The sequence below is a fragment of the Botrytis deweyae genome, assembly GCF_014898535.1.
Source record: "Botrytis deweyae strain B1 chromosome Unknown BDEW_006, whole genome shotgun sequence".
In the NCBI taxonomy this organism is placed as follows: domain Eukaryota; kingdom Fungi; phylum Ascomycota; class Leotiomycetes; order Helotiales; family Sclerotiniaceae; genus Botrytis; species Botrytis deweyae.
Genome location: NW_024066213.1, coordinates 1,724,154 through 1,737,047, shown reverse-complemented (window position 1 = coordinate 1,737,047; position 12,894 = coordinate 1,724,154). Strand labels below are relative to the sequence as shown.

Below are 12,894 nucleotides of genomic sequence, written 5' to 3'. Positions count from 1 at the left end.
TTGATTCGTTGATGGTTGCAATTTGTTTCGAGAGGGGAGGGGGAGAATGGAAAGGGAGGAAAAGGCAACTACTTGAAAGGCCTGCGCCGGCTCGGGCTTTGTAACTCTTTACGATCCTACGTCCTCAAGAGTTGAACAATGTCTTTTGGATGTGGAATAAACCAAAGAATAAGGTGGCACATCTACTTGATGATATTCAAACCTCTCCAACATCCGATCTTTCCATCCTCAATATTACGTACAACGACTATCCTTACCATATGAACAAACAAAGTTGTCGAAAGCATATCAACAAAGTACCACGAAACCAATCTTATACTCAAAAGGTTGCACAGCATTTGTACACCCTGCAGCCTGACGATGATGCTGGTCATGCAACTGCAACGTTCTTCTGGTGGATATTTCAATGCGAACTTACCTCATCGCCAAATATTCTTACAGCAACAATCACCAATATGCCGACTTCGACAGTTGAGGAATGGTTAAGATCAGATCGAGTAGATGAGTCACCGCATAGATGCAGGAGGATTGTTAAAGAATGGGAATCGGAGGATGGTGCCTTTGTTATTTGCCGTGCTGATGATGGGACACAACAGACACATAAATTAGTAGCCATGTCTTCATTATCTCGTCGTGCTTGCTACAAGTAAGTGCCTCCACTTTCTCTCGGACACCAAGGGATGCTTAGCTCTGGAACTTGTCTTCCTGGCGACATCCCAAAGAACTCAATACTTCTTTGGTGTTGTGCAACATTCTTGTTTCAAAGGGTAACACTAACATTGATATTTTCAGGTGCGGAAACGTTGGTCATTATGCTGAAGTTTGCGCTTCTGCTGAACGTCTTTGCTACAATTGTGAGTACATGTCAAACTACCTTCAATAATGAACAAGACTAACACTTTTGGTAATTAGGCAAGCAACCTGGTAAGCTTTCAAAAGCAAAGCACAGCTTTTTGTCATACTAATGCGACGTAGGACATGAATCGAATGGTTGCCCATTGCCAAGAACTACCGAGGCTAAGCAGTGTTACCACTGCCAAGGTTTAGGACACGTTCAAGCCGACTGTCCAACTTTGCGTATCAGCGGAGCTGGAACCACCGGTCGATGCTACAACTGCGGTATTCCTGGCCATTTGGCTAGAGCTTGCCCAAACCCAAACAACGGAATGCAAGGTCCTCCACGTGGACTTGGTGCTCCTCGTGGTGGATTTGGCGGTGGATTCGCTCCTCGCGGTGGATTTGCTGGCGGACCTCGCCCAGCCACTTGTTACAAGGTAAGCAATTTTCTCTCAGGTTGCCACATGTCCCGAATCTTCCGGTAGCATGTCATGTCGGCAACACTTCGGTCTAGGGCCTCGGTTACATTAAACTAACTCCTGATAGTGTGGTGGTCCAAACCACTTTGCCCGTGATTGCCAGGCTCAAGCCATGAAGTGCTATGCATGCGGAAGAACTGGACACAGTTCCCGTGAGTGCACTAGCCCCAACGGCGGTGTTAACAAGGCTGGAAAGACTTGTTATACTTGTGGAACCGAAGGTCACATTGCTCGTGACTGTCCATCAAAGGGACTCAATGATAACCTCGCTGGAGAGGGTGGTGCCGGCATAGTTAGCAACATGGAAGGTGCTTCAATTGCTCCTGTTGCAGCTCCTGTTGCATAGGTCCCTTTACTAGGGATGCCATTGTTCGATAGGCCTCGATGAACTATCGATCATTGCTCTTACACTGGTTCATCGTATTTTGTCTCTCATTTGTAATTTGGACAACATCAATTGATCCAAGGCCGTCTACTCGTTTTCTCGGTGTGCGAAGATCGAACAGCATTATAAGCATTATATCAAAACCTTACGGATTGCTTCTTTTCGGCGCTTAGTCATTTCCCATGTTTCTTTTGATATGTTCAACAAAAAATTAAAAAAAGCATTTTTGCACGCGATATCCATTTCCTATACCCTTTACGAACTGGCAACCCGGTAAATACCTACAACATTACCTTTGACGACGTGGAACCATTATTTTTGTGGTTTTCATCTTACAAGATAGATTTCAAGATTTTTGGGCGACTTGCAAAGCAAAAGCAAAACAGGCGAAAAGTTCTTTTCTATCTTATTTTTAATGATGTGATGTTATGAACAAATCATGGGTTCAATCTCACATATGATCTAATCACAAAGCAAGCAAGAGGCTGTGAGGCACGAATGGTTGGAGAGTTGGTCTTTGTTGAAGGTGAATTTCAAACAACGATAAGAAATAAGTGATAAGATATTTAGTTGGACGGACGATGAACGATTTGAGGAGATCCCAAAGGAAAGGAACGGATTTGGGCTTGAGAGTACCTAGGCTGGACTGGGGGCTTAGGTCTAGATTGGTGGATTGAGGGACGTGAAGGAAAAGAAAGACTTTTGTTGATCGATCTTCGTTTGTTGACTTCTTCTTTTATGTGCTTAGGAATACTTTTGAACGGAGTGGGTGTGTGGAGATTCAGGGGAGGTGGAATAGGAATGAGAATTGAGTGATGCGATTGTTCAAAAATGGGTTTTGTAAATTTTGATGTGATGTGTGTGTGTGTGTGTGTGTGTGTTTGTGGTTTAGAGGGTAGGCGAGATAGGGTATGAATAGAGTGAAATGAAATAGGGTAAGTGAGTGGGTGAGTATGTATGAGTTGCTTATGAGGTATATTGAAGTGTTTAATACTTTATATAGAGTTTTGAGTAATGAGTGTTGTGTTCATGCAGCTATGTACAAGTTTATGATAAGAATGCTAAGGAGATAGGTGTAGGGAGTGTAGGTATTAGATGAGAGGTTGGTTGATTGACTAATTGATTGGGTTTGGATCGAATGAATGGATGATTGGATGGATAATGGGGATATTGATGAGGGATTGGGGGGATGCTGGGGGTGGGAGGCTGGGGGTGAGAGGTGAGAGGTGGTGATGGGTGGTGGAAGAAAAATGTAATGGATCTGGTTATTATTAGATCAGCTATATTTTCTAGGGCTTTGGTATCGAATTTATCATATATTATATGCTTATTTAGACTAGTACCTTTCTCTGTGGATGGATGGGTGGATGGGTGGATGGAGAGAGGGAGGGAGAGAGAAAAAGAGGAGAGGAGTGAAAGAGGAGAGGAGTGAAAGAGGAGAGGAGTGAAAGGGGGAGAGAAGGAGAGAGAGATATATTTATTTCTAATGACCTCGTTTTTACTAGATACCTAGTAAATGAATAATGGATAATGGATAATGGATAATAAGTAATGAATAATGAATAATGGATAACGGATAATGGATAACAAGTAATAAGTAACAAATGATTGAGATTCGAATTTTGGAATTTTACTCTGACCGAGTTAAGTTATCTATAGGGATTCGGGAAAATGGAGATGGGTGGATGGGTGGATGGGTGGATGTAGAGGTGGCGATATGAGGAAGTGATTAGTGAAGGTGGGAGATGGATAGATGGAAGATTGAATGAATGATGAGGATAGATGATGAATAGATGAAGAGATTTAATGCTACATGTGTATTTGCCATGGTCGGTTGAATATGTGGATAGGAAGCTTTGCGTGTAGATCGAGTTTCGTATTGAAGTGTTTTTGAGTATAGCTTTATATCTAGTGTAACTTTGTATCTTGTAATCCATAGACTCGAAAGATTGCGTTGTTGTTTGGTAGCATGGTAGCTATTCAGATTGGTAGAGGAACTGATCTATGAAGAGGGTTATCGAAAACTGTTTCGATTCTACCTGTAGATACCGTAGATGGGAATCTGAACAAGATTGATTGATCACATGTAGAAATAGTTGGTAGATGGAAAACTGATGAGTGTATGAAAACTTCAACTGAGGGCTACTAGAATTTGAACTCAGGATTGAGAAGATACCTACACATTCATAGTCAGAGGAAACTCTTCTTGCATTGTTAACGAACGCATTATATAGAAGGTAGATGGTTTAACCCAGATGTGATGACACTCATTGAGACGATAGCTACACTCTATACACGAGTTGACTCGCGGACGAAAGATCTCATGTATCTAGACAGGAATGACTTTTGTGTCTTGTCGCATACGTATCTCCACACCGAGTGACCATCCAGCTCTATCGCAGAACAAAGCGTCAGTAATTATTTACCTACTCGAAGTTATTGGAGTTGAGATGATGGATTCAGTATTGGGTACGGGTAGGGTACCCCTGAGATGAATCACCAACGTTCCGGGAGATCCGAGGGGATCTACAGCCCTAGGAGAAAAATGCGGGGTGGATAGGGAGGTCTTTTGACTGGTGAGATATTCATGTGAAGACATGTCTAATCATCTTGAACGATTCCACTAGGGAAAGAAGTTTGTCTCTCATGTTAATTCACTATCTGAAGTGACCCTCGATTCGAACATTCCGTGCGTTACGAGACATTGGTAATGTTTGAACAAGCTGGCTTCTACAACTTGTAGATTTCTCATTATGAGATGATGGGATAAATGGGTTGAGATATTTTATTGATTCACCGATGAAGTGAAATGAAATGAAATGAAATGCATGATAAATGTATGATATAAATAGAAGAGTAGAGTTGATAAGTGGAAAAAGGGAAAAGGCAAGATTGGGGGAATGTTGGGGAAATATTGAATGCAGCTGCACCTACTCGTGTCGCGTCTACCGATAGAATGATTTTTGGACCCCACACCCAAGGCTGAGAACTATTCTCCGAGAGTACGGAGCAACTTTTGGGAGCGGACGGCTCATGGAGTAAGAGAGTAGAGTAACTTACGATATACCTAAAACCTATTAAGATGATCTACCGATCCACTGCAGGAGCATTCAAAGGGTGAAACAGATATTCATCAGATTAAAAGCCGTTGGACGGCACAGTTTGCACTTTGGGGGAGGGAGGGATTGGCAGAAGCTTTGGATTTTATGTGTGAGTGTCATGTGTGAGATGATTGAGAAGATGATTCTGACATACTCATAGATGTATATATATATACATATATATATTCATGCCTAAATACACATACCTACATACTTATTACTCACATGGTTTAAAACAATTCATATGCACCTGGTATTTTCCATTTTCCATACCCAAGTAGACAGTCGAGACAGTGAACCAAACTTTCGGAAATCGATGTCCTTGATAGCTCGGGTGTGCTCGGTTTATTGGGTACAGTAGTTTGAGTGATTGATTGATTGATTGATTGATTGATTGACGGATTGACGGATTGATTGATTCATTCAACTTGATTGATCCCTTGAAACTTTGGCCCCCAATCATTGAACAGATGCTTTTAGTTTCATGCCATCTTCTAATTTATAATTCGTAGGTCGGATCTTAAACTCCAATGTACTCATGATTTGCATTTCGATACAAAAACCTTGGAAACCAGAAATGACAAACCGTAACGTCATGATATACTCTAGTATATATACTACCTACCTACCTAACAATTAGACACTGATCATTAGCAATGCCATTGTCATCGATATCACGTGACCACACCGTGATTGATCTTGATTCGAATCATTCTCTTCCTACATTCAAGATGAGGATACGCCTGGGGGAATGGAATCGAAAAGAATTGCATGTTATATGCATCTCTTCCAGATCACCCAAGGCCCTCTGAAATGGAAGGGCTGGTGATGATGGAAATCATGTCACACTTACACTTACTTTGCATGCCACTTTTAGCAAGCGAAAGTTGGATGGTTGTTTCGAATGATGGTTCATCGAGGGAATGAGTGACTTATATCTAGGTAAGCCAAGAGATGAGAGAGATGGATTGGGGTTGTAGAGGAGAGTAGAAGCGGATGGAAGTTGATTGCCCAGTACTGCGTAGTATACCAACATGAATTATGGTTGTTGCTTCCGTAAGATGAAGGTCGGTGAAGGTACTCGAGTACATAGATAGATACGGAGGTCGGTAGTAGGTACCTAGGTACTGATGAAAGATTGTATGATTTCTCGAATGAAATGCAGGTGAAGATACCTACCTATCTATTATTTAGCAGCTACCTACCATACATACGAAAGAACCAAAGAACCAAAGAACCAAAGAACCAAAGAACTCAAGAACTCAAGAATTCCCATATATCTCTGAAGGGGCAAAACCACGAAATCATGTAGCTTCGGTAGGTATTGCAATATACTACGACTACAGACTCATTAGGTAATCATCGATGGGCAAAGATACCAAGCAAGAAGAAATGAAATGAAATGAAATGATTTCGAGGTTAGTACCTGCCTAGTAGTTATCACTTCACCAGGGATTTGCAAAGTCTATGTGGAATCGCCGAAAAGGACTCGTCGATAGCGACGACCTAGATAATAGATAGATATCTAGCCAGACCAGATACCTCCCTAGCACTGTAGCTAGATGGAAGATATAAAGTTCTCTACATACATACCGACCCAGTAGTCCACATGAGAAAGCAGCATGATGAGTATAGTTTCAATGGATGTTACCTGATGCTTCCCATCATTCGAACGACCTACCTAGGTAGAATACTTTTCATTTGAAATCATCAAACTTCTCTTCCAAAATAAATAACATCACCATCCTTCTGGTTGGAAGTGAAGGGTGAAGGGTGAAGGTCAATCAATCTGTTCTTACTCTTCTACTATATATCTTTCATCTCAAAAGCAGCATCACTCGTAGGCTGAGGCTAAGGCCACTTGTAGATTAGTCGATACAAAACCATGATATGATTGGTTCTCATCCAAATCTTCCACTTTTTTCTCTCTTCTCTATCGAACCTTACCTCTCGGTCTCTCCTCTCTCTCCCCCCCTCTCCAACTTATTATGATTATTCCTCTCCCAATTCTACCACTTTTATATTTCCCTCTTCCCTCTTCACTCTTCATATAACTCCGTGACCATTCGGAAGAGAATTGGGTATCAATTATCATCTGATTCGAAATCATCTCATATATCTCTTTAATATCTTTACTTTTCCAATCCTATCTTGACCTCTTCCTTCTTCCTTTTTTTTATTAATCTTCACTCTTCACTCCTTATTTATTTTTTGTGGCGAATCCTGGTTCGTTCAATTCTCTCCCCCCCAAGCTTTCTTCCAGCTCCGACCATTCAACTTTGAACACCAGAAAAAAAAAACCAAGAGAGAGTGAGTGAGAGAGAGAGAGTGAGAGAGAGAGTGAGGAAAGAAATACTAGAAACACTCCCGGTACCTAGAAAACGCACCTTCCTCTCGGGAAGCAGTTTACATCACGCCCTGCGTATTTTTCAGTCTCTTATTATTTGCAACACACCCCCCAAAAACCCACCTTGGAAACTTTATACAAATTACAACGACAAACTACAACCCATAAATCACCACCACTACCGCCCCATTTCGATTAATTGAAAAGTCTCGTCCACGGTATCAATATCAGTTACCCTTAATAATTGCATGGTGAATATCTTCACTTGCGCAATCTCATCCCAAGCAAGAGCTTTTCAACCTTCCTCTTCCTTCTAGAATAGCCTTCTTCAATAACCTTCAGACGCTATTGCTTCTCGCATCAAACAAGCCCCCGGAGTTTATCGCATTTGGCTTCCACTAAAAAGGTCCCCCCCCCCAGACACAGACACAGATACCTCAGTTACACCAGAAATCACACCTTCAATCCCATTCAATCTACATCAAACTGGCGCGCCACGTACAGTCACAATAATATACAAGTTGGAATATTTAAAAACGATAGTTTTCGGTTTCGTTCAATTCAAACCGTTCTGCCGTGCGACATTTCGCCCTACAACCGCTTCGCGTCAGAGAGCTGTGGCTGACGGACGGTTTTTCTTCTTCTACACGAGTGTTGGATTGTAAAATTCACGCTCACCTTGACTTATCACTACCCGATCGCGTTCAGAGTCTGCGACGATGAATAACGTCAATATGTCCGGTATGCCAAACATGGGTGGTCCAGTTGGAACTGGTATCCCCATGATGAATAATGGGGTACCCGGTGGAGCTGCGAGACATCCTACGATGAAAGATGGCAACTCTTTTAGCCCTCGATCGCAACTGAACACCTACATTTACGAATACTTTCTCAAGAGTGGCATGTTTGATTGCGCCAGAACAATGTTGAATGAACAAATCAACGTCCAGAAAGATAGCCTCAATCGGGGCGACGCGGAGGAGGGAGACGATTCGAAAGATGATATCGATTCAAAGAGGCCCAGTGATCTTCCTCTACCAAACCTTCCCAAGGAATCTCCTGAAAATGGCTGTTTTCTCTATGAATGGTTTTGCCTTTTCTGGGAAATGTTCAATGCTCAGCGAAACTCGGGGGATCCATCACGTAACGTTCTTGCCTATGTCACTCACACACAGGTATTTCAACCATTGGAGGTTCACTAAAAGCATTAACTAAACTCTTGATAGCAAACGCGCCAAAAGGCAGAGCAACAGCAGGCTTCGCTTCGTGCTCTTAATCCAAATGGAATGCATCCTGGTGCACCCTATGGTCGTATGAACCCAGCGATAATGCAAAATGAAATTGCACGACAAGCATTGATGAATGGTGGTAGAGGCAAACCGTGAGTAGCCATCTTTTGCTTGTCATACTAACGCTAATCAATCACTGTCACAGCACTCCACAGCAGATGCAGCAGATGCAACAAATGCAACAGATGCAGAAACAACAAGCAATGCAGAGAGAACCTTCGGACGGCAACCATCCACAACGAGCTCAATCGCCAGGAGGATCTGCCGAGAACGCTCCATCCCCATCCAAGCGACCACGAATTGAAGGACCCGGATTTAACCAACAAGGTGGCATGGGACCTAATGGAAGAGGACAAACTACTGGAATTCCAGGCCAACAGGTGGGAGAAACCGCCCCCAGCAATACTGCTCAAGCAGCTCATTTGCCACTTTCAAATGGTATCGATTCAAATCTGACAGCTCAGCAGTTCCAGGGTTTCCCAAATCAAAATCCACAAAAGAATCTTCAAGCATATCAGGCTGGTTTGTCACATCAGCAACAAAAGCAAATGCCTGGTGCAGCCGCTGGAGGCCCCCCCAACCAAGGATCGCCCATGATGACGCAAGGTGCTGATGTGAACGCAATGACTACCTATGGTTACGGCGCGGGTGAAATGGGTCAAAACGGTGTGAGAGGTGCTCCCGGTGGCCAACAAAGTGGCCAACAAGGTAACCATGCTTTACAAGACTATCAGATGCAGTTGATGTTGCTTGAGCAACAAAACAAGAAGAGACTAATGATGGCACGCCAAGAACAGGGTGCCGCTGAGGGCCAGGGAGGTCCCGGAGGACCTGGCATGGGACCCAATGGACCCAATTTCCCCCAAGGAACCTCGCCACAAAGTGGTCCTCGATCAGTGAACTCGCCAAACCCAAGCGAGCAGCAGATGAAGCGAGGAACCCCTCACATGAATAACCCAGGCATTCCATCTCCTCTACCCGAAGGTCAAAATAGAGGATCGCCAGGCGCAATGAACTTCAACATGGGACAGCCTGGACAAATGGATGCAGGCATGAACCCGCAATTCTACAAGATGAACGATATGAATGGTAACATGATGCCAAACGGCATGCGACCCCCTAGTTCCCATCCCGGATTCCCACAAGGAATGTCACAGCAGCAAATGATGATGGCACGACAGCAAGCAGGCAACTGGCAGAATGGTCCAAACGGCGGCGCTCCCATGGTTGCCAACCCCTCCCAAGGACCCCCACAAGCTATGGGCACACCTCAACAACGAAATATGCCTCCGCCCGCAGCTCCTGCCAACGCTGGCGCGAACGGACGAACACAACCATCGTCCCCTCAAGGTAGCACTGCTGCACCTCCAACACCTCAGCAATCGAACAAGGCAAACCCCAAGAAGAAGAATGAGACCAAGGAAACCAAAACAAAGGTAAATTTCTTAGCGTTTAATGGATTTTTTGGTAGAAATGTTGACATTGATAACAGCGGGCTACAAAGAAAGGATCCGCCGCAAACCTCAACGCTGGTGCTACACCCTCCGCCGATCCAACCCAAGAAGCCGCGACCCCCACCCCAGCGACCCCGATCACCCCGGTTCACACGAAGACTTTCAACAATGTTCCAAATCCAAACGGTGCTGTTCAGCCCGTCAATGGTCAACCTATGGCGACTGCCCCGAACGTTGGAGTTGCCTCGTCGCAGCCTGATCCTCTGAATGCATTCCCAATGAATGATCAACCGGTATGCCTCTCACATGTCATTTCTTCTGGGTTTCACTAATACAGTTTCAATAGTTTGATATGCTCGAGTTCAACAATCCCATGAATGGAAATTCGGATGTTCTTACCGACTTTGACTTTGATTCATTCTTGAATGATTCTACTGGTGGTGCAGATGACAATTATAACTTTGATCCTTATCTAGGAGAAAATGAAATATCCGAGACTGTTTGAAGCAATTCAGGTGCATAGGGTCAATTTACCGGCGTTTTCGAGCATACTTTGGCGTTTATCGGATCATACCACTTCGAGCTTTCCTGGCGCATGGACTCTCAAATGTGAAAAAGAATCTGGAACTTCAGAAAGGATTAGAAAGGGGTGGTGGTTGTTGCAAGTGTTTAAAAAAAAACTCCTTTTACATAAGACATGACACGATCGTGTGACGTTGGATAGGGATCAATGGAGGGGAGTGGCTTTCATTTTGTGTTTACGCTATTATACTTTTGATCAGTCAAAGGACGTACTTAATTACTTGGCTCATATTATGACTTTCTCGGCATATTTTTACTGGGCAAAGTTATGAGATGGGAACTGGCGTTACTTTGTTTAAATGATTAGTCTATCTTGTTTATTATCCACCATATTTCTTTTGCGTAGGAACGGATATTGGGATCTCTTGGGGAAAGGGTGGAATCCTGTGTATTTATCATTGATGGGTCCAGTTCTCTCTCTCTTTTATTACAGGGCGGGATTTATCACTAGGAGACTCGAGAAGATGTTTGTTTATTTTCCAAAGCAACTTTGGAATAAGATTATTAACATATATGTTTTTCAATGATTGAATGTTTTTTAGTAGCGTGATTTTATCATATATGAAGATGAAAGGGACTATTGACTATTGACTTTTCACGCAATTTGTTTCGGGGTCATTTTAAGGGGCTCGGTAATGCAAAGGATGTATGTAGATTGATTGCTTAGGTGCAGCACGGATTATATTGGAGTAGTGGGGATGGTGGGTGGGTGGGTGAGTGGTATGCATGCATTGCAGTGCCGTGCAGTGCCGTGCCGATTATTTTTTCTTGATGATTTTTTGCCCACTCTTTTTTTGGGGGGTTGTTCGTTTGTTTGTTGGATCGTTGGATGGTTGGATGTGTGTGCTTATTTGATGGGAATTAAGTGTGCTGGATGGATGGATAGATAGTTAATAGATGATGGATAGTAGATGTTATATTTGTTATGTTGTGTTACGTTGTGTTTGTTATGTATGGTAAGGAGATGAAGAGATTGGAGGGAGTAGAGGGAGTGGGAGTGGGAGTGGGAAGTTGGTGCTTGGTGCTTGGTTGTTTTGTGATTTGTGATTTGTGATTTGTTAAATTTATGGTTGGTGTGCTTGGTATGGTGATGGAAGATGGTTGGAAGTGAGAGAATGGAAGTGAGAGAATGGAAGTGAGAGAATGGATGGATGGAGATAGTTGTTTTTGTTTTTGTTTTTGTGGTTGTGGATTGGGTTTTTTATAGTATTGTATTGGATTGTATTTGGTGGAGGGAGGGAGGTAGGGAGGGAGGGAGGTAGGGAGGGAGGGAGGGAGAGGGGTATATATGTATGTATGTATTTATGAGATGGAAGGTGGGAGGAAGATGAGTGGAAGGTGGATATCGAGGGGTGAATTGGATTTGGGGTGGGTTGGGGTTGGGGAAGAAAGTTGGAGTTGTGGAGTTGTGAAGGGATGGATAGATAGAGGAGGGGAAGGTTTGAATGGGTGTGTATTTGTTTTTGAGGGGAAGGGGAAAGGAGAAAGGGTTAAGAGGACAGGGGGTATGATGGATGATTTCCTTTTGAATTTTGAGGAGGATAAAGGGAATGGAGGAAATAACAGAATGGAAAGATGGTAGGTTGTTTGGTTTGGTTTATTTTGTTCTATGTGTGTAAGAAGGGATGAGGGATAGTGATAAGGTGAATTGAGATTGGGATTGGGATTGGATTTGGACTGCGGATTCTCCAGAGGGGATTTCATGTGTGGGATTAGGGTAAGAGGTTGGGTGGATGAGGTGGGGATGGGATTATAGGATTCTGAGGTTATAGGGATGGAGAGATGGGTGGAGAGATGGTTGGTGGAAGGTTGAGATCTGGAGTGGAATGTTGCAAGGGCGGAGTGGTGTTTGCGGGATGGGGTTATGGGAGAGGAGAGATTTGAGAATCGGCGAGGAAGGCTGGAGGATCAAAGAGAGAGGTGAAAGGAGAAGAAAAGCTTGAAGATATCTGCAATGTGGAAGAAGTATGGTGTAGTGGAGATGAAAATGGAGGGTGATCAGGAAGATTGTGGAATTAGAAGTTACGCGTTTTTGGGGCATGGATGGGAATTCGACTTCAGATGTAAGTTTCTGCTCTGTTGTTTCTGTCTGGCGCTTCTCAGAAATTCTGTCTCCGAATCACACTTTTGGAGTCTGATGATGGAAGGGGAGAGCAGAATATTCATGTTTATATGAGGTATTGAGTGGGTCACGGGCCAGAGTACTAGAATTGTATTGGGAGGGATACACGGTAACCTTACTATTTGTTTGGCGAATTTCAAGTTGGTATATAGGTTTAGTAGGTGATGGGATGGGAATCGCGGTGTTTGTGGAGTATGTGAGAGGGCTGAGATTCTCTGATATGTGCTGGTAAAGCTGTCATGGTAACCTAATGATTAAGAGATTTTTTGTCTGGGCTGGGCTTGTTTGGGGAGTTTCA

At 43.4% G+C, this 12,894-nt stretch overlaps 2 protein-coding genes across 2 annotated transcripts; both read left to right on the top strand.

The window, feature by feature from the left end:
- Positions 1-260: 260 nt before the first annotated feature.
- On the top strand, positions 261-1,662 carry EAE98_003720 (uncharacterized protein; the record flags this gene model as incomplete). Its single annotated transcript, XM_038951340.1, has 5 exons — positions 261-646; positions 793-854; positions 913-924; positions 976-1,274; positions 1,384-1,662. 5 exons carry the CDS (start codon positions 261-263, stop codon positions 1,660-1,662), a joined length of 1,038 nt encoding a protein of 345 aa, XP_038812804.1.
- A 5,214-nt stretch (positions 1,663-6,876) lies between these two features.
- On the top strand, positions 6,877-11,001 carry EAE98_003719 (uncharacterized protein). Its single transcript, XM_038951339.1, has 5 exons — positions 6,877-8,324; positions 8,376-8,530; positions 8,584-9,874; positions 9,931-10,185; positions 10,239-11,001. Exons 1-5 carry the CDS (start codon positions 7,869-7,871, stop codon positions 10,395-10,397), a joined length of 2,316 nt encoding a protein of 771 aa, XP_038812803.1. The 5' UTR covers positions 6,877-7,868; the 3' UTR covers positions 10,398-11,001.
- Positions 11,002-12,894: the final 1,893 nt, after the last annotated feature.